We start from the raw sequence: 27,993 nt of genomic DNA on the forward strand, positions 1-27,993 counted from the left end.
CAGGTGTTCTCAGCCATGCACAGTGCCCTGCCTGGGGTCTGTGTCAGGGGCAGGTTGTGCAGGGTGCATTGAACTTTGCATTCCTCTCAGGAGGGTGGGAGTTGGGTGTCTAATTGCTCCCAGGCTGAGCCCTGAGAAGCTGATGAGTACAAGAAACAGCTGTATTGGCTTCCTGGGTTGGAATGAGCTGCGTGGTGGTTTGAAAACTAAAGCATTAAAGAGTTCTGGTTATTTCAGTACTCATCTACATTTTTTGTGTGTGTGCAGTGAAACTGGACTCAACCCATTTTTTCCAGGCTCCTACTTGAAAGTGCTGTCTAAGCTGTGGGCAGGGATGGGAAAAGGTGACCAAGGTCCATGTGCTGGTGTCAGAGCCTTTATGAAGAGCTTGTTAGATCAGGACAGAGGTGATAGGAGAAAACACTCCTGCCTGGACCAGCAGTGACCTCTTGTGGGTAGAGAGGCTGCTGGGGGTGCTGGGAGCTGGCACTTGCAGTCAGAGGGTGTTATTCTATCTGTGGCCTTAAAGTGGATGTGGTGAAGGGAACTTGGATTCTCTCTTGGCTTAAATATCAGAAACAAACAGCTGTAAATGGTGCAAAGTCTCTTTTCTTCCTCACACGTGTGTGCTCTGGGCTGGGATGGGAAATGGTGTCTTGATGGTTCAGGAGAAGCTCAGGCTCCTCTCCCTGGTGAACCCAGAGTTGGCCTTTGAGCGTTTCAGGGGAGTAAAACAGAGCAAGAGCAGAACTTCTGCTCATGTGCTTTTTCTGTGGAGTGTCTTTATCTCTGATAAAAGCTGTCTCACTGATCCTGCACTAAATCCAGGAGATTTCACAGTGCTGTGAAAGCAGGCCTTTGTCTGTGATATGCAGAGGTGCTGTGGGGTCTCAGCTCCTAATAATCACTTAAAAGTCCTAAGGCATATGACCAGCTTCCCAGTTAATGGGGAACTGTCTCAGCCCAGCTTCCTACCAGCTGCAGGGGCAGAGCAAAAACTTCTTGTTGAAGCTGGTTTAAAAAAAAATAAAAATTTAAAGGTTATGTCAGTACATTTTGTCTCATGGTGGAGGTAAATTTATGCAGTTACAGCTCAACCAGTGCCTCATAAGATGCAGAGTGTAGCCTGTGTGTCAGAAAGCTCTTTGAGTGGCTGGTGAGATGAATTCAAGTCAGGAAAAAAGATTTTTTTGTCTTTTCACCAAACACCAGGTTGCTTCATCTCCCTGTGCCTTAAAAAGCATCTGAAAGCCAAGTTCTCAAAGGAGATTTTTCATTGTGTCTGTTGCTTTATAACAAGCTACTTGCTTAGATTTTTTTTTTTTACTTCTGAGCTACAGACAATGCTGCCTTTGAGTTGACATGTATCTTTGGGCAGTTTCCAAATATTTCTGTTCTCTGGACAACTGCAGATTCCTTGGGAGTGAAGGTAGGAATGTGTGTTTGGGCAGAGGCAGCTGCACTGCTCCCCTGCAGTTGGAAGGTGACAACCCCAAAATGCCAGGAATGCCACGGAGATGCTGGATGTCTTGGATGTGGAGATGCCAAGAAAATGAAAGGTGGTGGGAATCCTTAGTAAGAAGTTATTTGCCTTTTATTAATCAGTTTTAAAGCACAAACTCCTTGTGGGTGCCCTGCTGTTGAGTGGTGACTTCTGTGTAAACTTATATTCCTACTTTAGAGAACAGGGAGAGACCCAGCAGAAAACCCTCTGCCCGACTTATTTCTGATTGCTAAGACAAAGATACATTTGTTTATTTCTGCAACACCTGACGACCTAACAAACTGTTTTTTAAAAGCGAGGAGAGGGGAATATCTGAATTACAGCCACAGGGAAATGCAAATTCTGGATTTATTTTGATTCACTCTCTGGCAAGGCCTAATTAAGCTGTGTTACGGAGCCACATCCAACACCCAAAATAAAAGCAACACTCAAAGGCCAGGGTGTTTGATGGTGTGGTTTGTCTGGATGTTTGTGATAGTTAGGGGAGTGTCTTGTGCTATAAAAGTGGGGAAAGGGGAAACCAAACAACAAGGAAGAAGCCAAGAATGTGTAAGAACAACAACTGGGAATGCAGCCTTGACAAAGCTTTGTCTCGTGGGTTTATTGGGGTGGATCAGATGGTAGCTAAAGAAAGGCTGGAATAATGATAAGTTAAAAAAAGCTATTAGTGTCAAACTGTGTTCAGGGGAAATGCAAGTTGCTGCAACTTCCTTTTCCTATAAAGGACATGCAGAGGGCATCAGGCTCCAAAATAAACTCCTAAAAGTGAAAGCCTGCTCGGCTGAAGTTTAACTGAGTGGTAATAAAGGGCAAAAAGGGTAAGCTGAAAGACAATCTTGTTTCCAGAGGAAGGAATTTTAACAGAACAACTGACTGATGCCCCAAGCACACCAGGCCTGGATGTAGCTGGGGACTTAGTGAAGAGAGCTTTAAAAGGCTCTGAAGTTCTATCCAGCAGCTTCTCAGAAAGGTGTTGGTGTGACTCGTCCCTGGAGGTGCCTCTGGAGCAGCAGGATTGTCTTTGGGTGGCACAGGGAAGGCAAGTGTCAGATGGTCTATTTGTGAGGTGCTCTGTGGTCCTGACCCTCGTGCCCCCCTTTTTTGTACTGTGGCAAAACTGATTTAAATCAATGTGATAAAAAGCTCTAAAGGCTTCATTGAGCACTGGCACCCAACCCAAGGCAGCCAGGGCTGGATGTTACCGAGAAGCTCTTTGTGAACTGGCAGAGTGGGTGTGAAGGCTCATCCTGCCAAACTGATGATGTGTCCCCCAGGGCTTCCAGGATTCATTAGAAAATTGGATTTGAACTTGCAACTCAAAACCAGACGAAGGTAATAAAAAACTTAAGGAGGCAGTGGAGCTGCAGGTTTGAGTGCAGCTGTGCAGCACAGCAGTGGAAGAAGAAATGGCTGCAGTGGAAAAACCCGCTCTTGAAAAAACATGTAAGCAGTGGTGGCCCTCTTATACATCTGAGGGGAGCGTGGGGTTATTTTTTAAGAAGTGGAATGATGTATTTTCCAGTAAAGTTTTCATAGTGCAAAAGCAGAGTTCAATTAAATACTTGTTACCCTGAAAAAGTTACTCGATTGCAAAACGGTGTGTTTTAAATACAAAACTGGTCGAAAGAAGTGATTTGAAATGTTGAGAACTCTCAATTTGGAAGATGGGAATGTAAAACTGAAAGGACACCGTGGCCAAAAGTGACATGAAGACATGAAATCGTTTGTGTTTTTTTAAGGTGCTTCCATCAGGTGTGTTTTCTGGGGTGTGTTAAGTGGCTTCGGGGTGCTGGGAGAAGTTTGAGTGGGGACAGCTGGTTTTACAGGTCCCAAAAAAACGTGTTAAAAACTGAGTTCAGCAGGGGTCCTTCATGGCTGGGAAATGATTAAACTGTTTGAGAGAACAAGACACCTGAGACAGCAACGCCCTTTGAAAATGGAGCACATCCACATCAAAGGTGTAAAGCATGAGTTGTGTTTGGAAGCCAGTAAAGGATCAGGCAAACAAGGACATGCTTTCAGCCTGTGAGTTCTTTGAAGGGGAGGCAGGGTGGGGGAAAGCTCTTTCTTATCGACAGAACTGTAAAATCCGTTTAACACGGGAGTGAACGCTCTGTTGTGTCTCCTGAGGCTTTTCCACTCCACGGGGTGCAGGATGGAGCAGGATGCTGTGAATCAGTGCTGGAATGTGGAAGGTGGAGGTAACACTGGTGTCACCTGGGGAGGGTGAGCGACCGGTGGTGTGTGTTGCTGATAAACCTTTCTTCTGGACATCTGAACGTGTTCCAGTGTGCCCCCGGGTGTTCGTATATCTGTGCAAACACCGATAGATCTGGCTCAGAAGGGGCAGGCGAACTGTGCGCTGTCCTGGGGGAAGAAGGTCCCGAGAGTAAAAGTAAGGAGTCAGCAGTAAAAATAAGGAAACGACAGTAGAACAGGCGTTTGTTTCTGACCTGTCCTGTGGCGGCGGGGTTTTTTGATTTGAAGAACGGAGGTGTTTTCTGTGCCGCGGAGCCGCAGCCGCTTCGCTCCCAGCGCTCCGCCGTGCGCGGCTCCCGGTGCCGTCCCCGGGGATTCCCTCGGGATCCGGGGGCAGCGGGGGGGCCGGGCCGGGCTCACATGACGGCGGGGGCGGGTCGGGTCCCGCCGCTGCCGAGCCGGCCCCGGCTCCTGCCGCTCCTGCCCTCCCCATCCCATCCCATCCCGTCCCATCCCGGCGCTCCCGCGGGAGCGCTCCCGTCCCGCCGCGGCTCCTCCATCCCTCGCCGCTGCCGGGACCGGTGCGATGCCCGCCCCGCTGCCCCCGACGGAGCTGCTGGGCTCGGAGCGGGCCGTGGTGCTCGTGTCCTGTGTCCTGTCCTGCGTGGGCTCCTCGCTCCTGCTCTGCTCCCAGGCGCTGTGGCCGGAGCTGCGGACGCGGCCGCGGCAGCTCCTGCTCTACCTGTCGCTGGCAGACCTGCTCTCGGCGCTCTCCTACTTCTACGGGGTGCTGCAGGACTTCGACAGGACCTCCTGGGACTGCGTCCTGCAGGGCGCCCTGTCCACCTTCGCCAACACCAGCTCCTTCTTCTGGACCATGGCCATCGCCCTCTACCTCTACCTCACCATCGTCAGGGGCTCGCCCACGGGCACGGGCTTGCTGTGCTGCTTCCACGCCGTGAGGTGGGTGCTGCCTGCGGCTCCTGGGAGGTGGGGACCCCCCGACACCCACCCCGTGGCCAGGAGCCCCCACTGCTCCGCTCCACGATGGAGCGCTTGGATGGCCGCTGGAATCACCTGTGCTTCCCTCAAGGATAGCGTCTGTGTCCCCCTCTCAGATTCCTTTTAAACGTGGATTTTGCTGTCTTGTAACCAGCCAACCCTGCTGGTTACCCTCCCCCTTCCCCCCCGCTCCCTTCCCAAGCGAAGAACTGGAGACGCGGAAAAGTTAAAAATGTTTTTGCTCAAGGTCACATAGAAAAATCTCTGCCAAGTTATAACGACTCTAAAAATCCTGGCTTCTGCCTTGACATCCTGGAAATAATATCCTAAAACTTGTGTTTGCGATACCTGTCTGGTGTTGCCAAAACCCCCGTGTTTGGGATCTGTTTCCATGGGTCCCTGACTTCCCTGGTGTGTGGATCCTTCCCCCTTTCCCCGGGCAGGTTGCTGTAATTCAATACCCACAGGAGAGTGTCGTCTGCAAGTGATGAGGCTGCTGCTAGAAAAGCATTCTGAAGGTTGTTTTGGCGTGTTTGATTGAAAGCAAGACGAGCCAGACCGCAGTGTAGCTTTATGTCTCGGTTGCTGTTATTTAGGGAGCTGATTTTCCACAGCATGTTCAGTAAAAGCTTTCATTATGCAATGGGAGCTTGTGGAATCATGTGCTGCGTCCACGCTGAGCAAAACAGTGATCCTTTAGTCCTCCTTGTTGCCAAGCTTTTGCAATAAATTATAAGAGGAATGATCTGCTTTAAAAGGGGGGGGGAAGTCATTGGGACAAACACTGAATTTTCTTTGGTTTCTTAGTCAAATATTTGTCACCTTTTAGTTTCAAACACTATCAGTTGGGAGATGATTGAATTAGAGTGCAGGTAAGGATGTGCCACAGAAAGACTTTAAGGCTGAGTGTGAATCAGGGAGAAACTTCAAGTCCTGCCCTACCTGTTCTAATTCCTGCTTGACAGCAAGGGCTGTGTGTGAGGAAGCCTGAGGTGACTGGAAACACCAGGTTGGTGGTGGAGAAGCTGAAATAAGATGCAGTGAGACAGTGGAGGAGTTTTTTAGATTATTTAATCTCAAGTAAATAGAGAGCTCTGAGAGCTGTGGGAGGATGGAGCGCCAGTGAAGAGCCACAAGTTGCTTAATGGACAGAAAACAGAAGTCTGACTCCTTCATGGCCATGCTGGCTCCATCAGGAGACATCAAAGAGTTGAGGCAAATCTGGTCTATTTGTAATTTTCTTGTCTGCTAATTGCTTGTGTGGTTTTTGCCTGTATTTGTTTCTCCATCTGGTTTAATGCTCCTCAGCCTCGTTGGCTACAAAGTGCAGAAAGGAACAGCCAGAGCGACTGAAACAGGGTTGGCTGTAATCTGTGCACTCTTTCAAAACTGTAAAAGCCCTGAAAGATTGCTCTGCTTTGTGACACAGCTCAAACTGAGCTGCCCTCTGGGTGAATTCGTAAGTTTATTTTCAGTTCTTTACAACGAAACTAAATGCCATCTTCTGCCCTTGGTGTGGATCAGCACCACTCGCTCTGTTAAAAGGGTATGGGCAGCACTCACAGAGCACCTGTCATCAGGTGCTGCTTTGTAAATGCCTCCTGCTCTGTGCAGAGCCAGTGGTTAAAGCTGCTTCTGCTTAGGAAAACTCAGAGGAAAACAAGTGAGGACCTGTTCTCTGCCCGTCCCCTCGTGACACATCATCCTGCTTCCCATCCCTGCGCTTTGGTGGTTACCTGAGAACTCAATCATAACGTGAAATTCTGGATGTAATGCCTGAAGGTGGCTCCCCCTCACCCTTTCCAGTGTTTCAAGGTTCCACTGGAAGTCTGTGGTGCTGGTAGCCTAAAAATCTACTAGAACCACTTCTACCAATGTGTCTTTTTGTATATTAGTTGCAGGAGGAGTGTGGGAGACCTGTCTAGGGCAAAAAGAAAGGTGACAAAGGCAGGTAATGAAAGTTAAATTTCTTTTCTTTTTTTTTGTCCAGGCAAGAACCTGAGATTTTTTTGTTTTCCCCCCTCCTTGCTTTGTAGTTTGCCAGCACAGTCATGCAGCGACCATTGTGTGAAGAGTCATTCCAAGGCACGTTTGGAAGGGATTCAGGGCAGGATGGAGTTTTGTCAGACATGTTTCCCATTCTTCACCAGCAGCTGCTCACAAGGGGCAAGTGTTTGTAAAGACGAGTGCTTTGTTGATGTCAGGTGTAACCAGAGACTTTATTCTTTAGCTGAGTGGAGCTGACTAAATACATGTTGGGAAGTCAGGACCTGAAAGTCTCCGTAGGGAAATGAGGATGTCACACTGGACCAAACCTGCCAAACAGGTTTGTCCCTCAGCGATTCATGTGGTAACACATCCACCTCTTCTGCTGCTGGGCTGGAGAGCTGCAGCCTCTGTTTGGGTTTTAAACTTGCCCAGCTCAGAGGAGCTTTGAAAACAAGCTTACACTTAGCTTTGGAAATATTTATGCAGTTGTAAAGTGTGAGTTCTGGCATCCAGAGCATAAAGAACCAGGCTACCTCGTGTTCTGAATTTCTGAATATCTAGTTGGGTAATGTCATCTCTGTTGTGAGAGCAGCTGATCCAAACTGAGGGTGAGGAGTGGACCAGACAGACAGAGCCCATCTTAGGATTAGGGTTTTTTTCTTGGCTTTTGACAGCAATTGCTGACAAGCTTTGAAGTATTTTTATTTTGTGATCAGGCAATGCATACAAGCATATATATGCTTTATTTATAGCGCTAATAAATAATATTTAATCATTATAAGCATATATATGCCTTGTTTGTATATATACATATAAATGTGTGTTGGTTTATATATACATTTATGTACATATACATGCATGTCCATGGAGTACTTGGGGTCCTTTCATGTACTACTGTGCTGTTCATCTCAGTCCTTGCTGGGCTGCCTCATGCATGCTTAAATCAGGGCAGATTTCCTCTGGAGTTCTGCTTGCAAGGTGTACTCAAAGCTCTTTTCCTGGAATATTGGCTGGGGTATCCAGAAGATTGATTTTTCTTTCTCTGCAGAGGATAAATTCCTGCCCCCAGAAGGAATTGCCTGCAGGCCTGCTGGCAGGTTGGCTTGTAGTCTGACCTGTGCAGGCAGGTGACAGCAAATCACCTCTTGTAAGAGCCTCTAGGGAGGAAAAAAAAGCAGCTGTGCAGCATAAATCAGAATTATGGTTATTAAACAACCTGACCCAGGCACACTGAGGACAAGAAAATCAGGACAAGTCCAGCTGAATGCTGCTGGAGTTTAGGGGTCCTTGTCCTGCCTTGTTGTGGTGTTGATGTGCAAGGATAACAGTGGGTTATATGTTTTTTTAGTAATCCATTGCCAGGAGCTGTATTAGGGGAATAAGAAGTGTTGTGTCTGCCTTAGAGATGGGATCTCCACCCGTCCTACAGAGATGCAAGGAGTTGTCATCTTCCCCTTCTCTCCCACTCCGATTGTATTTAGATCCAAGTGTGCTTTGGAGAGGCCCAGCCCACACAATTGCTCTTGGAGGCTCAGAGGAATATTTCTGCCTCTCTGTTATCCTGGATCCCTTTCATTCCACTCTTTACATGCCTTGGGTGATGACTCCTGGTTCCTCAGCTCCTCCGTTCCTCCAGCTGGGTGTAAAGCGTTGGCATTTTGCAGTCCTGGTGAATCTGTCATTTAGGAGTTCTTAAGAACAACCAACTCACCAGTCTCAGTTCTCCTTTCCAGTTTTCTAAAATGGAGCTGAAGTTCACTGAAATGTCTGATTGCTTTCTAGATCCTTTCTGACTTCACTTTGAAGTGGTGTTTCTGACTTCACTTTGTCCTTGGTGTTGGTCGTAAATATCCATCTGATCCCAACGTGCTATTCCAGTGAAAATTAACTGCCTGCTGTGCAGCAGTTTTCTTCCACATTATTCCTTTCCCCACTTATATACTGAAGATTTTTGTAACTCTCTTGCCTTGGGGTCTGATATTTCCTACAGTGGCTTCTCTGGCTGTGTCTGTGTGGACTTAGGCTGTTTTACATCCACACACAGAAATTTGAGCTGCTTTTATTTTGATTCTCTCTCAGTTTCAGGTCACTGTTGAGATGATTATTTAGAGAAATTAGTTTTTTAATTCACTTCCTTTTTCTTGGTACCTGTGTGCCTTAACTTGGTTTGTCTAAGGAAATGCCAGTTCTCTTGAATTCCTTACCTTAATTCTTCCGAGTGAGCTGAAAATGGAATGTCTTGGCACGTGGGATGGTTTTCAGAGAAATCACCATTTTTTACCAAAACGAGTCTTGGATTGTGTGGAAACTGTCAGGGTGGTGGTGACGTTTGGGATGTTTTTAGAAAGCCTGCTCTGATAACAGCGTGGGGAGGGCTTCCTGCAGCACCACTGTCCTGAAATAACAGCACTGGCTTGGGTCAGCACTGCCTGTTCTGAGCTGAACATTGAAACAAAATGTCCTAAACACGCTGAAGACTTGACTCTGACATTTTTTACAGTGTTACATTCACATTTGTTTGTTTTGTGAGCAGGTGAACATGGACGTTATTTAAGAGTAGGAAATGGGGTATTTTTTGAAATCTAATATCACGGGATTATCTCTGATTCTTCAATTGGAATTTCAGATAATCTGGTCAAGGCAACTGCTGTTTGCCTGCATAGTCTGGTGCCTGTGGAACCCATTTTTGGGAGGAAGATCCTTTCCATGCTCTCTGCAGCTGCTCCAGGCTGTCAGTGAAAGACAAGCATGAACGAGGAAGGTACTGAGAGCAAGAATTTGTTTTCTCTGCACCTGGGGAGCCCAGGAGGGTTGTGCTGGGAGCTCAGTCTGAGCACTTTCAAGCATTTATGGCATTTATTGAATGTCTCTTGTCCCTCTTCAGGCTCCACAGGGTTTTCCCCTGAGGATGGACGTGGGAAGGGCAGGTGATGCATTCAGCTGGATGCAGGGCACTATTTCAGCCCTGGTGTAATTTTTATGTTTCTGTGGGCTCATGGAATTTTTCTCTTCTTCCTTGTGGCTTCTTGTGGGCAGCCCAAGCTGCTGAGTGACAATTCATGTGTGTCACCACAGTTGTTTTTCTTCTAAATGCTTCCTTATATTTGCCTCTGCTGTCAAGAGACAAGCTGAAGTCACAGCTCCAAATTATGTGAATGTGGCTCCTCTTGGCATTCTTAGCTTTCTGCTGTTACTGCCAGTACTTTTCCTTGGGAAGAAACTTGTTCTTTGTCCTTCAGAAATTATGCTTTTGCTCCCAAAATATTTCCTACACCTCCACTTAAAAGCAAACCAAACCAAACCAAACCACTGATGGAATAAAGTTGTGGATTTCTTTGTGTGCTGGTCCTTTATGTGCCAAGTGTCACTTTGGAATCAGAGCGTGGGATTTGGCTGCTTGTGTTCTGAAAGCCCTGAGTGAGGTGGCTGAGCCCTGCAGGGCAGTCACATTGTGCAGTGCTCTGGACTTGTCATATCCTCAGCCTCACCTGTATCCAAGGGAGAAGGGGAGTAGGTGGGAAGGTGGGATGTCTCCTCTTCACCCTGAGTGTGCTGTGCAGGCCAGGTCAGAGTGTAGCACATCATTATACATCTGTCCTTCAGGACTGGGGATCCAAATCCCTATAATGGGTCCTTAGGAAATGGATTTGCAGTCCACATCCACACACTGTCTGACTGTCAGCCCCTTCCCTTCAGCCTGATGGTCTGGAACAACATTGGCATCCTGGCTGATGGAGAATCCCTGACCTGCCACCCGTCTCCCTGAGGTGTGGGGGGAACTAAACTGAGGATGTTCTTGGCTTCACCCTGCTCTCTGTGCTCTCCCCTCAGCTGGGGTGTCCCCCTTGGCATCACGGTGGCAGCTGTGGCTCTGAAGAAGATTGGCTACGACGCCTCCAACGTTTCCGTGGGCTGGTGTTGGGTCAACCTGGATGCTGAGGATCGTGTCCTGTGGATGCTGCTAACGGGGAAAGTCTGGGAGATCCTGGCCTATGTGACCCTGCCAGTGCTCTACATCCTCATCAAGAAGCACATCAACAGAGCAGTGAGTACTGTGCTGGGTTCAGCTGGGCTTGCAGACTTGCTCTGTGGTTCTGCCTTCCCAGTGCTCTGCAGTTTTTGGGCCACATTTGGGCAGGAATTGCTTCTCAGCACTGAAATGTCCCCACTCTTGGGAGCAGCAGTGCCCCTGCAGCATCACACAGTGGCTTAGCACAGGGATGTAAAAACCTTTTGAGAACATACAGGGGTTATGGGATGTTCATGAGGGAAATGCTCAGTCCTACAGTAAGAACTGAAACAGGACGTGAAGGACAAAATTCCGCTTTAATCAGTGTTCTGCAGTTCCACTTGTACCCAGCCTGAGACTGGATTTATCTAACTTCAGTCCTTGCAGTATCAGTGAGGATAGTTTGTGTTTATGAATGTTTTGTACTGGCAGCATAAAGCACTGTTTGGGAGTCTGGGCACTATATGGCAACAGGCACCACACACACACTGCACAGGAGACACCCTGCAGGGTTTTGGAATTCAGAGCTTTAGTCGTTGCTGTTCCTTGTGAACACAAAGAATCCAGGCATCTGGGACAGCATTTGCATAACAGAGACATCTAGGTTGAGAGTGGCAGAAGGAACTGCATTCAGGGATTCCTTTTTTCCTCTAAGTTGTATTAGAGTTAAAAAAACCCTCCCAAGTGTCGATAGGTGTCCTTCTGGAAAATGCTGCCACTGCACTTGTGTAGCTGTGGCAGTTGTAGTAAGGGATAAACACCAATCTGGTTAGGGCAGGATCCTGCAGACAAGCTGGAAGAACAGGGTAGTTTTAAGCAGCCCTAAGTGTCCTGGGAAGGGGGAGTTGGGAAGGGTTTACTCGTGCCTGTCAGCACCACCTGATGTAACCCCAACAGGACACCGTGTCCCAGCCGCTGTCAAAGATAGAAGTGTGACCTCCTGGAAACCTGACCACCCCAAAAGGCTGGGCTACTGCTCCTGCTCTGCCAGGGATTCCTGGAAACTCTGCTCTCCCTCCCCAGTGCAGCCCTGACCCCGTGCTGGGTGCAGGGCTGAGGGCAGGAGGCTCTCACTGCTCTCACATGGGGGTCTGAGGATCTGGAGCAGCAGCTCATGGAACCTTCTGGACTGGAGCACCTCTCCTCATCCCTGGGGAATTTGCCAGGCCTGGAGCTGCCTGCTGAGCTTCCGAACTGGCAGGGAGCCTCCCACTTCCAAGGAAGAGCAATAGGCAACCAGAGCAGGGCTTGGGGCTGTGTTCTGGCTGAAGGGAGTGTGGCAGGAGCGGCTCCTGCACAGTCAGAGGCAGGAGGAATTCTGGAAGGAGCTGTTGTGGGGGACACACACAGGGTGTGTCCCGAGGGCTTTCCAAAGGGAAAAGACTGCATGGGGGTGGGTGGGAAGCTGCACTGAAAGCCCTCAGTGGGACTGGACTGAGCCCACTGTGCAGTGTGGTGGTCACACAGCTCTGTCCTGTTGGGAATGAGGTGTCGGGACTGGCAGGACTGGAGCGAAGGAGAACCCGAAGCATCAAAGCTGTGTGTGCTCAGTAACCCTGATGGCAGGAGGAACAGTTTCCTGCAGGTCAGTTCTCCAGAGATTTAACCTGATCCGGGGCACAGATCTTCTTTTTTCTTTTTTTTTTTTCCCTACATGTGCTGGCACAGAGAGGTTTGTCCAAATCTGCAGAAGCCCATTGCTGACAGTACATGATCAGAAATCAGGCAGCAGGTTCTACACAAATATATTTATATATTTCCAGATATGTATATATATATATATTTTTTATATATATATGTATGGCAAGAGGCCTTCACAAGGCTGAATTCTCAGCCCCCCATTTACACAGTCCTGGCCAGCAGCACTGCCCCAGCAAAACTATTTGATGGAGCACCACGTTTTTATTTATATTCTTATGACCCAGTCTCTTGGCAACTACCTGGTGATGTTTGCAAGTATAAAGCTTTAGTGGGACTCTGATAAGGGCTGGACCTCCCTTATTTGCCACTCCCTGGCTTCAGCAGGAATGTTTGTGCCTGCAAAGGCAGAGTGTGGCCGGTGCTCACAACTGTGCCCTTGTTAAATTCCTGCAGGATGCAGAGATTTAATTTGCTCTGGAAAGAATCCCTCCCTGGAGCTGAATCCAGTGTATGTAGGTTTTTGTTGATGTTTTCTCTCTCTCCCCCTCCCTGGCAGCACGCAGCTCTCTCAGAGTACCGCCCCATCCTCTCAGGAGCACCCGCATTCCAGCCCAGGACTTCCATAGCGGACAAGAAGTTGATTCTCATCCCTGTCATCTTCATCTTCCTCCGCATCTGGAGCACTGTGAGGTTCATCCTGACCCTCTGCAACTCCCCTGCCGTGCAAAACTCAGCCCTGGTTGTCCTGCACGTGAGTATTCGCCAGGAAATGCATCGGGAGGGAGATGAGGTCTTGGTGCTCTCGATATCCCTTCTTTTGGCAGGATGCTGTGTTGTGAGAACACCTGCTCCCTACTGGCAGGTGCTGCCCGGGGATGCTCAGCCACAGCAATGCTTCCAGCAGGGGCAGTGATTCCAGCAGCAGCTGTTTCAGCAGCATCTAGTGGCTGCAGGATGAAGCTGCAGCGGGGAGGGATGGACAGTGCCAGCTGCCTGGAGAAGCTGCTCAGACCAGGAATGCTGGGTGTCTGTCCTTCAGGAGGGCTCAGCCTGCTGCTGCCCCACACCAGGCTGCAGCAGTGCCAGCCCACAGCAGCTCTCTGCTCTGCTTTTGGGTGCTCTCTCTGGGGGGGGAAAAAAAAAAAAAAGCAGCTTTATTTTTTTCTGAATTTGTTTTTCTCGTTGAGGTGAAGTTGGTGACTGTCATGCAGCTGGTCTGACACGAGGTTTTCTCTTCTCTGGGGGGTGCCTGGAGGAGCAGCACTGGTTCATTCCTTTCTTGCCCTTGCAGGGAATTGGTAACACGTTCCAGGGAGGTGCCAACTGCATCATGTTTGTGCTCTGCACTCGGGTGGTCCGGGCTCGGCTGCTTTCCTTCCTCTGCTGCTGCAAACACGATGAGTCGGATTGGCCCTGGCAGAGATCAAACAGCTCCTGGCAGCGCCCAGAACCCCACAAGGACGTGCCAGGCCCTGAGCAGACAAAGCCACTGCTTTCCAGCACCTGAGCTGCCTCCACCTCAGCGTTGAGTCCTTCTTTCATGGTAAAAAAATCCAGTGTGAGTCTTTCCTCCTGCCTTGCCTGTGCTTCGTGGTCTGAGGGGTGGGGACAGCTACCAGGGAGCAGCTGGCAGAGGGGGGTTTCTGCTGCTGCTGCTGCTGCTGGGGGGGATTCCCTGTCTGACTTTGCAGGTCCTAAACCATTTATAGAACTGCTCCACCCCCCTTTCCCCCGAGCTGGGGTGGTGGCTGTTAATCGAGCCTGTAAAATGAGGAACTAGACTGCAGGGCTGTCTGGCCCTCAAAGACAGGACACCAGTGAAAACTGAAGAAGAGGAATTAGTGGCTCTTCTTGATGTAAAATACCACGTGCACACACATTTCATCAGCACTGCACAGTTCAGATGTTTAGTGCCCCGAGTTTTCCTCATGAGGCAATGCAATCCCTGCTGCCAGTCACCAGGAAAGGGAAAAGGAGGGGAAGTGATTCATCCAAGCCTGCTAGAAAGGCTCTAGGAGCAAAAATTCGACAGAAGCTCTTAATTTCAGACACGAGATGGGGCACTGATGTCCTTGCATTGTTGTGGAAGCACCTGGTTCCTCTGTGCTTGACCTCATGAGTGAGAGCTGCAGAATTTATAGGGGTGTCAAACAGTCCATTGCAGAGCACTTGGGGCCGGGGTGCTGTGTGGGTCTCTGTCTGTGAAGCAGGTATTGACAGAGCTCTCTCCAGGAACAGAGAGTGCAGCTGAGGGAGGTAAAACCTGGAGCAGCTGTCCTGACTGTTCAGATAAATGTGCTGGCATGTGCTGCCTCTTCAGGAAGAGTATGAAACCATCTGTGCTTCTGCAGTTGTACTTTTCCCTGCAGGTCACACTCAGTCCAAAGGGCTGAGCCTGAAAGGCAAATGCCTGCCTGGGACAGGGGATGAGCATCCTGGAGGGAAGGGGCTGTGGGGCTCCGAGGGGATCTCTCTTGCATACATCTCTTTCTTCTCCTCCCAGAACCACACAGCCCCAAAAAACCACAAAGGACTCTTTATTTTTAATCAGTTGACACTTTTAATTTGTAGGCCAGGTTTCTGCAAGCAGAGCAGGAGCCTTGTGAGCTGTCTGGGGAGGCAGGGCAGCTGTCGGGCTGCCGCCGCTCCGGGCACACGGCTGCTCCAAAGCTGCTCTTATTTTAGTTTATTTTAGTCACCCTAACAGCAAGCACAACAGTTACATGATCCAGAGCTCTTAGGGGACTGTAGGCAGAGGCAGGCCCTGTTATTTCCTGAAGCCTTGGCATTAGCTTTATTACTATATTAGTATATTTAAGCCCCGTTGTGTACAGGCTGTGTAAACAAGGGGAGGTGGAGCCCTCAAGAGCTCAGAGCCCATTTAAAGGGGATGTAGAAGGGCTCTGCTCTTACCATCCCTGGAGTCTTTGAAAAGTAGATGAAAACATCTTATCTTTGCCATAGATAACTTCAAGAGGGTTTTTTTTCTCCTTTCAAAAGTCTTTTTTTAAACTTCTAAAAGCTAAATAGCAACCTGGGTAGCTCAACTTCATGTTGGTCCCATGAGGCCTGGAAAGAGGAGCTATGTTAAACTTCTTGTAGAAAGGCAGGATAGTAATTTTTGAATTTTATGAGACTTAGTGTCATGCTGTGTTCTGTTTTTTGGACCCAGCCCTGAAGAGAGAAAATAAAATTGTCACCAGCTTGGCTTAAGGGAAAACAAAGCAAAACACACACAGAAACACCCAACACAAAAAAATTAATCAAAACAGATTCCATGTTCTCAGTTTGCCTTTTTCCATTACAGAGCTCTGAGAAATGCTTTTGAAGGAATGTGCAGCTCACCAGAATTACACTTCCAGCTCCAGGGGTTTCACGCTGGGTTGTAAACACCAAAAGTCTGTGACATCTCTGACATCCTCGTGTCAGCAAGGGCAGAGAAAGAAAAACAGCCAACAGAGAACCTCTTAGAAATGCCTGTGGGTCCTAACACTGAAGTTGAGGATGGCCTAAATACGAAGGGAGATGGGATAATAGGGGAGGTGATGTGTGGAAGTGCCTGGCTGCTCCTGGCCAGGTGCCCCTCGGTCTCTGGGTGAGGTGTGAGTGCAGGGCAGGTGTCTCAGCTGGGTGTGGAGATGGCTCTGACCTCTGCCCTGCCAGGCACGGACTGGAGAATTCCAGCTCAGGTGTTTCTGGAGGTGGCTGAGGTTGTGGTGCCAGGCTGTGTTTTAGGAATGGGTCCATCATGCCTGTTCCAGCTGCTCCAAGGGGACATCCCTGGGGCTTGAGCCGCAGCAAAGCCTGTTCTCCTGGCACAGGCTGTGCCAGGCTCTGTGCACAGGCTGCAGGGTGGGGGGACAGTCCTGGGTTGTAACTGTGCTTCATTCTGTGCAGGTGTGGGATCATCCCGGAGTCCCACAGAGGGAGCTAAAGCCCGGGAAACGCCGCTGGAGAGGCTGAGCAGATGGAAAAGGTCCCACTCCTCCTTGCCCTCACATACCAAAGGCTTTGGTCTTCAACTTTGCTTAGGATCCTCTGGAAGAGACTGTTTGACTGTGCTCCAGTTTCCTGGTGTCCTTCCCTTCTTCCCCTCACCCTCCGCTATAAATCTTAGAAATCGGTTTGGGGTTTTGCTTTGAGGCAAACGTGTGGTGAGTTCTGAGGTGAGCAAATATCACAGGGACAGGAAAACTTCAGTAGCTGCTGAATAGGACTGTGCTGGGCATGGATTTCAGTCCTAGTGTGTGAATCTTCCCGGGAGCTCCAGGCTGGCTCCTGTTCTTCACTTGAACACAGATAACAATGTGCAAACAAACGTCTTTGTTTGGTGGTGGTGGATGGTTCCTCTGGATGGTTCATTCCTCCTCCTGGATGGTTGAGGGCCTTCATCATCAGGGATGGTGGTGGCAGCACAGGAGTTGCCTCCTGAGGAAATCTGAACTCTGCAGAGTGCCCTGGTGCTCAGGGATGTTCCCCAGAGCCTCCAGCAAGGACAGCCCTCCCAGCAGTGCCTGGCCAGTGCTCTGAGCTCCAGAGGTCCCCTGCTGAAGGCTGCAGTGTGTTCTTGCTTTGGGAGTGTGGCATCAGACCTGGGGAGGGGATGGGGGTTTTGTTTGCTATTTGGGGATAATGTTTTACCTTATTTACAGCTCCTCGTTTGCCTGGTGTTAAAATATTTCTCCAACTCGTACAAAATAAAGTTTTGTTTCTTTACCAGGATGCTGCCCAGCATTGCCTTTGTGCAGAGAAAATAGGGTCTCATTTGCTTCTTAATTCCAGAGCCCCAATGTCTGCTGCTGTTCCCTGCAGAGTGTCCAGCACCCCTTTCCTATTCCAGGGGATCAAACTGCCATATTTACCTCTTGCTTACTTGACTGGAAGCCTTTTATGCAGCTAATAAAGCAGTATCTGCATATGACTCATTTCCAGGCAAATAATGTATTTCTTAAATCATTGCTTGGCCTTGAGGCCCCGGTTGTAGCTCAGTGCCCCAGGTCATGCCCAGGACTGCAGATGATACTGAGCCTTGACTGAACATGCAATTCCTTCCCAAAATGCAGGTGGAAAGGCTGCTGATGTCACTCTCTTGGTGTGGGATGTCTCCTAAGGAGCCTCCTCAGGGCAGGCATTGCAGTGAGCACACTCTGCAGCACAGCTGGCTGCCAGCTCCTAATCCAACTAGGACTTTTCTAGAGCTCACCACTAAAGTCCTCCAGCAGATTTCATGTCCTGAAAACTAAGCTTCCCCTCTTAATTTGCTTTTTTTTCTCCCCTAATGATATCAGGGTTTCATAGGATCCAGCTTTTAGCACAGACAATTGGGCTGAGGGTAAATAAATCCCTGCATGAGTGCTGGGGAACTCTTGCCACGTGGTGGGCAAGGGCAGAGGAGAGAACATCCAGAGCAGAGGTCGTGTCTTCAGACAAACACTCTCTGGGGTGAAGGGCAGCTGTAAGGAGCACAACGTGTGCAGAAGCTGAAATGGAAAGTGTGATTGTAAAATGCTTGTAAAATCGGCTCTTTGCTTCTTCCTGGCTCTGTCCTGTGCCCAAGTCCAACAGGATCTCAAGTGCTGAAGGTGTTTCAACCCTGCAGTTGCTTTGAAAGTCCATCCATCACCCTGTCTCCCTTCATCAATCTCTTCCAAGGTCATCCCAGTGCCAATTACCACCTTAGGGGTGTTGTCAGACTCCTGCTGTGTTTGGTAAATCTTCAAACTGTTTCTGCTGCCCTGAGCAAATATTTACTCTGAGGGAGGACTTCTGATGGCAAACCTACATGTTGTCTTGGATTTCTGTATGTGTCAAGATTATTTCTTCAGGAAAGGAATTTAAAGACCACGATAGAGAATTCTCCTCCCTTACAATTACATCAGAGCAGTTGTCATTCTGCCAAGAGCTCCCAGCAAAATTAGGCTGTCTTTAAAGAACAGTAATTCCATGAAGGAAAATTGTCCTTTTTCTGCAGTTTTCCCACCCCTGGGGCAGAATTTTCCTTCTTGGCTAAAGATCTGTGAGGGGTGAGAACACCACCAGTTGCTCAGTGAGCTGTGACCTCAGCAGCTGTGGCACAGGAGGGTTCTTAAGGTGATCCACCATCAGGTATCTCGGAGAGCTGCGTCCTTATCGTTATTCACTTATAACAAAAGCAATAAAAGAGAAATTCCGAGAAGTGTGGGGTCTAAGTTCCACTACTCTAAAAGTGGCAGGGCTCTGTCCCTTCTACCTGGAGGAAGGGAGGCTGCAGCAGTTAAAGAAACACATACAGGACACGTGGAAAAAGAGCTGGTGATCAAGCCAGCCAGTTAAAGAACACATGCAGGACACGTGGAAAAGAGCTGTTGCTCAAGAGGACGTGTTTTTTTTTGGTGACTGTTAAAGATAGATGGACTAATAAAGAGGAGGCTGGTTTTCCTCCAGCTGCTGGAGATATCTGTGAACTTTGCATTTCTCTGCTAAACTCTATAAATTGTGGTCGACTATTAACCGAGTGCTGGACTGTTCAGAGCAGTCCCGTAAGGCAGGAGGCTCATACCAAACCAGCAGCACGTGGTGCCACCTTTTGCATGCAGAGGGAAAGGAACGTAAAGTGCTGGTGGAAAAAATCTTGTGTGCTGTGGAAACCACAGCTCTGAGAGGATGAACCTGCCCCCTGTGAACTGCAGAAGTGCCTGAGCAAGGTAGGACAAGGGGCCAAGGACAGGTGCGATTTGTGGCTGCAGGGGGGGTTAATGTGGTTCACTTGTATTGCTGTGCCAGATGGCAAACAACCCTCTCTGTTGCCGGGGCTGCTCCCGCAGAATGACCTGTTTTTCCCGGAATTCCACAGTTGCTGGGCAGCGTCTCCAGCTGCGCCATCCACAGCTGTCCATGGGCTGCAGGGGGGAAGGAGCAGCAGCTCTGTGTGCTATAGATTCACCTCGTCCCTGTCTATGAACCAGCTCATTTAGCAACTTTTGCAATAAATCTGCCCCTTCCCGCTGGAGATGAGCCTGTTTCCCCTGTAACTGGCAGCACCTCTGTTTGAAACAGGATCTGGTGACACAAATCTGCCCCCGCGGCGACAGGCTTGAGCAAGGAAAAGAAACGTTCAGGAAGGGAATGATCAGGCAACAAGGACTGACTTACTCCAGCTGGTAGAGCCTGTCGTTGATCGGATGTGTTTGGAAGAGTCACAGAGGGGGATTTTCTGCGTGGGGCGTTTCCATCCCCTGCCTTGGCTGTTCCATCCGTAAAAACCTGCACTCCAAAAACTGCATCTGGGATTCAAACACCAAAAATGAAGCTGAAAGGAGGGGAGCGGGAGAGGTCAGACAGAAGCGAAGGTGCAAAGGGGGTGAGTATGTTGACTCCCTTCTTCTAGCTTGAGCCTCCCAGGGACACAGAACGAGCTCTTGGAAATCTCTGGATGCCTGTAGGGAAAGGAGAAGGGCTGGCATGTCCACAGGAAGGGCAGAGACAAGTATTTCTTGAGCGCTGTTTATGTCTGTCTGCAGTGCAGGGTTGCACTGAGTGCTGTGATTTTCTCTCTGTCTGCAGCTCACCCACCCTGTAACTTCTGTGTTACGTTCCCCTTCTGTGTGTGAGTTTTCTTTCCTATTGTCTAATCAGTTTTAGGCTACAGTGTTAGTTTTCTGGGTGGGGCTGCCTTTTACAGCAGCGTTCGTGGAGTCTTGCACAACACAGCGCTCGTGTGTGCCAGAGGTTTTCCTAAAATGACTTTATTGCTGTGGCAGCAATGAGATACATTAGCGAGCTATAAAAACCAACCCGACAAAAACCCAACAACCCAGCTCTGTCAACACAGCCCGGGGCTGAACAGCAACTAAATTGTTGTGAAAGGCAAGTTTGTAACTCTGTTTGTGTACCCACAAACATGGTGTTAGATCCAGATGGCAATTCCACTCGCCTGCTTAACTGCAAAGTGCAGCTCCTGTACCCCACAACCAAGCCCTCGCTGAGCTACTTGGATAAGTTCTAATTGGCTTCAGTGACAATTAATTAGATCCGTGAAAAGCTTGGTCCCAAAATGTGGGAGGCAGAAAAAATTAACAGGAAAGGGATTTTGCCACCTGATGCAAAATCACTTCTTTTTAAAGCTTTCCTGCGCCAATATCCTGTGTTATTTCCTTACCCAATTTGCACGTGGGAAAAAGAATAATTGCTTACAACCTTTTTTCCCTGTGGGGTGGTATTTTAAGGATGATAGCTTCAAAAAAAAATTTAATCATCCAAATGATTCATCAATACCAGCAAAGCACTGAGTGAATTACTGTAATGACTGTGTGCAAATCAAGCAGAACAAAATGAGTCATAATGAAAACAACCCATTGGGCTTTCATATGCAGTAAAATTAAGGGGAAAAACACAGAAAACCAAGGCTTAACGTAATTCTTTATTTTTACTGAGTGTCGTTAATGCCTAAGAACCAGACCTGCTTCTAAGGCGGTGCTTGTTTGTTTTCTTTCCCCTCTACAGAAAATGACAATTTCCCTTGCCCTGGTGGCTCTGATATCTGCCTTTGGATCTTCTTTCCAGTACGGCTACAACGTGTCTGTGATCAACTCTCCAGCCCCGGTAGGTCCGGCTGTGGAGTGGCCCATGATTTAGGAGTGGGTTTACAAACACTTAGGAGCAGGTTTACAAACACAACAAGTGAAACAGTTCGTTATAGATGTTTGTGGGCAGGTGCTTGTGCTCTCCTGGTGCTCAGGACAGATGGACTGTGAGAAATGCCTCCCCCTCTGGGAACCAGGCACATCCTGTGAGTCAGGATAACTTGTAGCAGCAGTTATCTAGTCCAGGCTTCTCTATCCCTCTCTTGGATTTGTTTTCCCACTCACCCACTCTGTTTTTTTATCAAGACATTCGTTTAAAGCTTTATGGCATTTGTTGTTTGGCTTTTACAGCATGAAAACTGTCCTTGCTCTGCTAAACGTGCTCTGTGTTTCATTCCAGTACATGCAAGACTTTTACAACCAAACCTACTTGGACAGGACTGGGACGCCCATAACCAGTGCCTTCCAGACACTGCTCTGGTCTCTTACTGTGTCCATGTTCCCTCTGGGTGGCTTTTTTGGGTCCCTGCTGGTGTATCCTATGGTCAACAATTTTGGCAGGTACGTGCGAGCCGTGTCTGAGATCCCTCAGCCCAGGGCTCAGATAAGACTTGTCTCACTGGTCACTCCAGCTTGGAGGATGAATTTCCCACACACACCTTGGCAATAAAGCACGTGGGATGAGGGTGAGTTGCTGGGCTCGTGTTGTCAGGAATTTATATGGTTTCAGAGTGGCCAAGGCCAGGCTGTGTGCTGGGCACTGAGCCAGCCAGAGAGCACTGGTGAAAAGTGCTGGGCTGAGATCAGGCCCAGCTCCTGCTGCTCAGGGTTCCTGAGAAGCCTTCATTCCCTGCAGGAAAAATGGGACAATTGGCACTTTCTCTTTGATCAGTCTTTGGGATGATGAGTCATTGGGGTTTGGGACAGCATTGCACCCAGGGCCTTAGCAAAACCAAACTGAATGTTTCCTTTTCTGTTTATTACTTTGCAGAAAGGGCACTTTGCTGATAAATAACCTCTTCTCCATCTCTTCTGCAATCCTCATGGGAACCTCAGAGCTAGCAAAAACCTTTGAAGCAATCATCATTTCCCGTTTTATCATGGGAATCTATGCTGGTAAGTGGATAGTAAAGGGAGAGCCATAAATATTTTGTTTTATTCTCTCATCAGATGCTCTCACATTTTAGCATCTGCATAACAATGCTGTGCTTTAGCACTGGTCATCTGCATGTTGCAGAAATACTAAAGATCTCTTGGAGATAAGGGCCCTGAGACTAGAATTTAAGATATATAAAGGAGTTGTGTGCCTGTAGGTGAACCTCTCCTCTGCAATAAACATCTTCTAGGCACTGCAGCTCCCACAGCCAGGAAACCTGCTGCTGATAATCTCTTTCCCCAGAGGACTTAAAGCAGGTAGTCCATTTTTTTTCCTTTTTAACATAATCAGAATAATCCATTAAAGTCGTTGCAGTCAGTGCCAGATCCAATAATCCAGTCCTGGAACTGATTGTTCTTCCTGCAGCAGGAAAGAACTGTTAAAAGGGAGAAAAAAGAGCTCAGAGACACTTGGTTTACTGCAAAGGCAGTGGGAAGCCAAGGATATAAGTGTACTGCTGGTGTGAGTGGCTTTTTTAGAGCTGCAGAAACAGGGAACAAACAGAACCCTGGAATTCTGGGTACCCCGTGCAGTGCTGGGCACAGCCAGGTCTGTGAGGGTCCTAAGAGCATTTAGGCTCAATTAATTGGCTTTGGGCTGACGAGGCTCACGTGCTCCAGGGTTTATTAGTGAGTTGGGATATCCTGCAAGGACAAATTTCCTGCCTTAGCTCAGCGACTGTAATTGCTGCACATTACAGATCAAGTTGCTTTCCTCGGGGCAGTTTCTTGTTTTCCAGTTTTATCTACTCCAGTGGTTTTATTTTGGCTTTTGACTCGCCCAAACCTGGCAGCTGCTCTTAGCACTGGAGCTCGGAATAAACGCTGAGGGACCTGTTCAGTGTGATCCCTCTTTCCAGTTATTTATAACCAACAAAGGAATCTGGACTGGCTGTCCTGATTTGTCCTTTGCAGCTTGACCCTGGTAGAACTGTGGGTGTTTTTCCTGAGGAGGGAAGCTGCTGAGCCCAGCCAGGCTGCCTTGGGATCTGGGAGGATCCACGTGTGACTCTCCAGGAGGATCCAAATGTCACCCTCCAGCACCGGTGACACTTGTTTCCATGCCTTTTAGCTTTCAGATATCAGCTTGATCACCTCTGTAACCCCAAGCTCCTGAAGCCCAGGACCTGTAGAAATGTCAGATAAGAGCCTCATGTGGTCATTTGACTCCAGGAGTTTGGGGTTTGCGTGCCAGGATTTACAGCGTAAGCAGGAGCTGGCAGCTCGCTGGGGTTACTGTGGGTAGGCATGTCATGTTCCTCGAAATAACCCATGCCCTTGGTGTCCTGATTGGATTAGAAATCCCTGTTCCAGCATTCCACCTGCAAGACATCTCAGACCAGCAAAGCTCTCTGCAGAGCGTTACTGAGCAGCGAGTTTTTAAGAGCCAACACGAAGTCATTTCCTTCCACCCTCACACCAGCTTGACTGGATACTGATTTCTTGTTTCAGAGGAAGTAAAAGTTCCTCCCTTACACAGTTTTCCTTTGAGTGTCTTGTGCTGAAGTAGCTGCTGGGAGAAAGCTGCTTTTAGGAAGGTGAACACAGAGCCCTCAAATCATCTGCTGGCTCTGTGGGCAAGACAGGCTCCTGCTCACCCTGTGACTCCTAAAATGCTTTGCAGCAGAGCAGTTAATAATCTCGACACTCAGAGGACCAGCAGATGGGCAGGTTGCACTCCAGGGCCAGAGCTTCTGAGGGCAGCAGCTGCAGGGATGGATGTTGTACTTCACGTCCTGAGTGACCCAGTGCCACGTGTTTTTTGTCCCCTCTTCCACTGAGAGTGAGGAAAACACACACAGCCCATTCACTGGCCAGAAGGTGACATCAAATCTTCACCTGGAGCAGAAGGGTTTGAGTGTGAAGTTCCTGCGTGTGCTGTGGATCATCACGAATCTCTTTTGTCCCCCATGGGAAAACAGCATCTCGCTGGAGATTGTGAGTGTGCTCACACCAGGCATGGCTAACGCTGTTCTCTCGCTACCAGGTCTGGCTTCCAATGTGGTTCCCATGTTCCTTGGAGAAATGTCCCCCAGAAATCTCAGAGGTGCTATTGGGATAGTCCCACAGCTCTTCATCACTGTCGGGATCCTTGTAGCTCAGATCCTTGGTCTCACCAGCATCCTGGGGAATGTTGAAGGTAAAGCTCTGGCTGGGGACTTTGCTGTGGGCTCTGTAGGGGGAGGATTTCTCACCCTTGTTGTCCTGTCTCCCTGGTTGCAGGCTGGCCTGTGCTGCTGGGGCTCACGGGGATCCCATCACTGATCCAGCTCCTTACACTGCCCTTTTTCCCTGAGAGTCCCAGGTACCTGCTGCTCCAAAAGGGCAACGAAGAGCAGGCACGAAAAGGTACAGTGTCATCCTTTAATGGAAGGGGAGATGGAATGGGATGGGTCTGACTGTGGGACACCACTGATGGCAAAGCGTGGAATTCCTCGCTGGTGGTGAAGGTGGAATTCTTGCAGCACTGCTCCTTTTTCTGCATATGTGAATCCCCAGCTTCCCACCACGGAGGCACCGCTGCCCAGCGTTACAGGTTGTTCTGTCTTGATTTGAAGCAGGAGAGCTCACTGTAAAACTCACTTTCCTCTCCCAACTAGCCCTGCAGAGGCTGAGAGGCTGCGATGACGTGGACGACGAGATAGAAGAAATGTTCCAAGAGGGCCAGTCAGAAAAGGAAGAAGGGCAGTTCACTGTGCTCAGCCTGTGCACCTTCAGAGGCCTGAGGTGGCAGCTCATCTCCATCATCGTCATGATGATGGGCCAGCAGCTCTCCGGGGTTAATGGGGTGAGTGGGAAGTGGGAAAGGCGGTGGGGTGGAAAGGAAGGGATGGATGAGGTTGGTGATGCAGGGCAGTGCTGACACAGGAGATAAAACCCAGGACACAGGAGGAGCCCTTCATCCAGGACACTGGTTCATATTGTGGTGAGTTGACCCTGGCCAGTACCAAATCCAGCACAGACAGGTGCAGAGTCAGGCTCATACACAGATGCAGGACCAAGCTGTCCTGTTAAGGATAATTTGGATGTTTTTAGAGTGCTTGGGCCCGGATCCAAACAACAACGTCTTCAGAAATAAAATAATTCAGTCCTCAGGCTTCGGTGCACCAGTGACAGGATGTAAAGCAGCCAAAATGGGATTCCCACGTTCTGCCCTTGGCCACATACAAACACAGCTGTGGTTTTGCTGCAGGTCTTCTACTACGCAGACAGAATCTTTGAGTCAGCAGGTGTGCACAGCAGCAGCATCCAGTATGTCACTGTGTCCATAGGGGCCATCAACGTTGTCATGACTTCGCTTGCTGTGAGTTTCTTTGGGGGCTCTCTGAGCTCTGACTTGTCCAGTCTCCCCTGTCTGTTTCTGTTCAATTTATATTCATCAAACCAGAGAATCCCAGAACGATTTGGGTTGGAAGGGACCTAAAAGATCATCTCGTTCCAACCCTCTGCCATGGGCAGGGAAACCTCTCACTAGAATGTTACTCACCCATGGGGTGAGGTGCTTTGCACAGTGGGTGTCCTGTGGTGTCCCTTGGGTGAAGGCACTTGGAATAAGAGACCCCAGGTGTTGGGTCTCTCACCCTCTCCTGTCTCTTTCAGGTTTTCATTGTGGAATCCCTGGGGAGGAGGATCCTTCTCCTCGCTGGCTTTTTTTTGTGCTGTGCTTCCTGTGCGGTGTTAACCTTGGCCCTCAACCTTCAGGTCTGTACAAATGGCTCAGGTGATCCTACCCAAGCATTTCTGGACTTCCCAGGGAGCAGGCCAGGGTTATATTTTGAAGTACATCTTGAAAAGCTGTGATCCTGCTTGTCTGAATACTACTTCCAGTATGTCACGTTCCTAACACCCATTGCACCAATTTGTTGGCAGCAAGGATCATACCCAGGCTGTGATTTTGTGGCTAATTATGGACATATCTGGCATTGGAGGGTGACACTGGCTTTAGAACGCCTTCAAATCTTATTACAAATAGCGCCTTGAATGTGTTGGTGGTGTTCAGATAGGAACCACATCTAACCTGTGATCCAATCCTTCACAGACCACGGTGTCCTGGATGTCCTACCTCAGCATAGCCTGTGTCATCCTTTACATCATTGGGCATGCCATAGGACCCAGTAAGTATGCACAGCCTGGCCAGTCTGCTCCACAAGCTGGCTAAAGCCAAGTGTTATGTTCCATTTCAACCCAAAACCCTTGTGGAGCTCATCCATGGACACTGGGTTTCATCTCTGTGTGGCCACGCACCACGCAAGTCATTTAATTGCCCTGGTTTTTTGTTTGTTTGTTTACTTGTTTGGGTTTTTTTAATTTAATCCTTATTTAATTTATTGGGTGCTCCTAAACTCTTAGGAGTAAGAAACCATTGCCTGCCACTGAAATGGCTGGAACATTTTTTTTGAACGTTTCGACCGTTCGGACGAATGGTTGAAACGAAGGAAACAAACCAGTGTGATCAAGAATTCAGAGTGGAGGAACTGCCCTTGGGATTTCCAAATATCCAACTGCCTTCCAGGTCCGGTTCCCTCTGTCATGATCACCGAGATGTTCCTGCAGTCGTCCCGGCCTGCAGCCTTCATGGTGGGAGGGTCTGTGCACTGGCTGAGCAACTTCACCGTGGGGCTCTTGTTCCTCTACATGGAGGTGAGATACAGCCCCACAACAGGGCAAAACTTCAGCTTAAGATTAATCCCTTCACCCCTGTTTAATCCCAAAAGCTGTAAATGCCCCTGTTGGTTCCCAGTACCTGTATGTGGGATTATATGTTAAGGGCATGATGTTAATCACCATTTTCTTACCACACCTGTCTGCTGCACAGGCTTTAAAAGACAGCAGTTACTTTGCCAGGTGAATGTCTCATCCTGAACTCAGGAGCATGGAAAAGATGGCAAATTCCCCATCTTTCCCTGTGTGTCTCAGGGAACCAATTTTAATTGGGTCCCCCAGTTCAAACTGATCCCCAGCTGTGACCCACAAACTGCAGCAGGTGCCGACTTTAGCCTGTGCAAAGGGAGCTGGTGAGTTCACTTTGATTTAGTTTGATTTAGCTTGATTCACCCTCCTTTGCCACTAAATTCGTGGTGTTTCCAATAAACCTATGGTGGTGGTGTGAGAAGACAGAATCTAGAACCACTCCAACTTCTAGTTGTTCAGCTTTAAAATATGTGCACACCACTGTGGCTGCATTTTTTATAGCCAGTGCAGGGTGCACCATGTCCAAGCCTGGAATGTTTTCCTGATCCCTGCTCTCTCCTGTCCTTGCCCTAGGCTGGGCTGGGGCCCTACAGCTTCCTCATCTTCTGTGCCATCTGCCTGGCCACTGCACTTTACATCTTCTTCATCGTTCCCGAGACTAAGAACAAAACCTTCATGGAAATCAACAGGATCATGGCCAAGAGGAACAAAGTGGAGATTCAGGAAAACAAGGAAGAGCTGAAGGATTACTGCGCTGTCCCAACTGGGCTGCCAGAGAGGACGATGAGCTTTAGCAGTCAGCTGTGACACAGCCCAGTGTCTGGCCTGGCAGGGACATCCCTCAGGATCTGTTCAGTGGGAAAACAAATGCATTGATTCATCATTTGATACTGCTCTGAGAATCACAGAATCCTTAAGGCTGGAGAAGACCTTTACCATCGAGTCCAAATGCAAACCTGACGCTGCCAGTTCCACCTCCTGTCACCAGGAAAGGACAATGTCCTCAGCCAGCTCAGTTCCTGTGACCAAGTGACCAATGTCCCTGATCTCCTGCTGACACACCTTGGGAGACACAAGCCAGCCCTTGTCTTGTCACAAGCCAGCACCACACTCCTCTGAGGAACTGTCACTTGTGTATTTGAGGGTCTAGGATGGGGAAACTAAATTTAATTTGTTATCTGAGGGTGCTGCCCTCTGTGTTGAAAAAAAGCAGAATTGTTGAACAGCCTGGCATGGATTTG

The 27,993-nt window shown here is 48.8% G+C and overlaps 2 protein-coding genes across 2 annotated transcripts; both read left to right on the top strand.

The window, feature by feature from the left end:
• The first annotated feature begins 4,274 nt into the window (after nt 1-4,274).
• Nucleotides 4,275-17,063, top strand: GPR157 (G protein-coupled receptor 157). Its single transcript, XM_027702863.1, has 5 exons — nt 4,275-4,666; nt 10,526-10,739; nt 12,901-13,095; nt 13,636-13,887; nt 16,242-17,063. Exons 1-4 carry the CDS (start codon nt 4,290-4,292, stop codon nt 13,849-13,851), a joined length of 1,002 nt encoding a protein of 333 aa, XP_027558664.1. The 5' UTR covers nt 4,275-4,289; the 3' UTR covers nt 13,852-13,887; nt 16,242-17,063.
• A 1,442-nt stretch (nt 17,064-18,505) lies between these two features.
• On the top strand, nt 18,506-27,980 carry LOC113977068 (solute carrier family 2, facilitated glucose transporter member 5-like). Its single transcript, XM_027702861.1, has 13 exons — nt 18,506-19,027; nt 19,380-19,683; nt 20,826-20,924; nt 21,306-21,466; nt 21,897-22,021; nt 24,048-24,200; nt 24,284-24,409; nt 24,661-24,848; nt 25,254-25,364; nt 25,661-25,762; nt 26,100-26,175; nt 26,574-26,701; nt 27,326-27,980. The coding sequence occupies exons 2-13, from the start codon at nt 19,627-19,629 to the stop codon at nt 27,557-27,559; spliced, it is 1,560 nt and encodes a 519-aa protein (XP_027558662.1). The 5' UTR covers nt 18,506-19,027; nt 19,380-19,626; the 3' UTR covers nt 27,560-27,980.
• Nucleotides 27,981-27,993: the final 13 nt, after the last annotated feature.

This window comes from Neopelma chrysocephalum, unplaced genomic scaffold (genome assembly GCF_003984885.1).
Source record: "Neopelma chrysocephalum unplaced genomic scaffold, ASM398488v2 Primary Assembly neopelma1_200, whole genome shotgun sequence".
In the NCBI taxonomy this organism is placed as follows: Eukaryota; Metazoa; Chordata; class Aves; order Passeriformes; family Pipridae; genus Neopelma; species Neopelma chrysocephalum.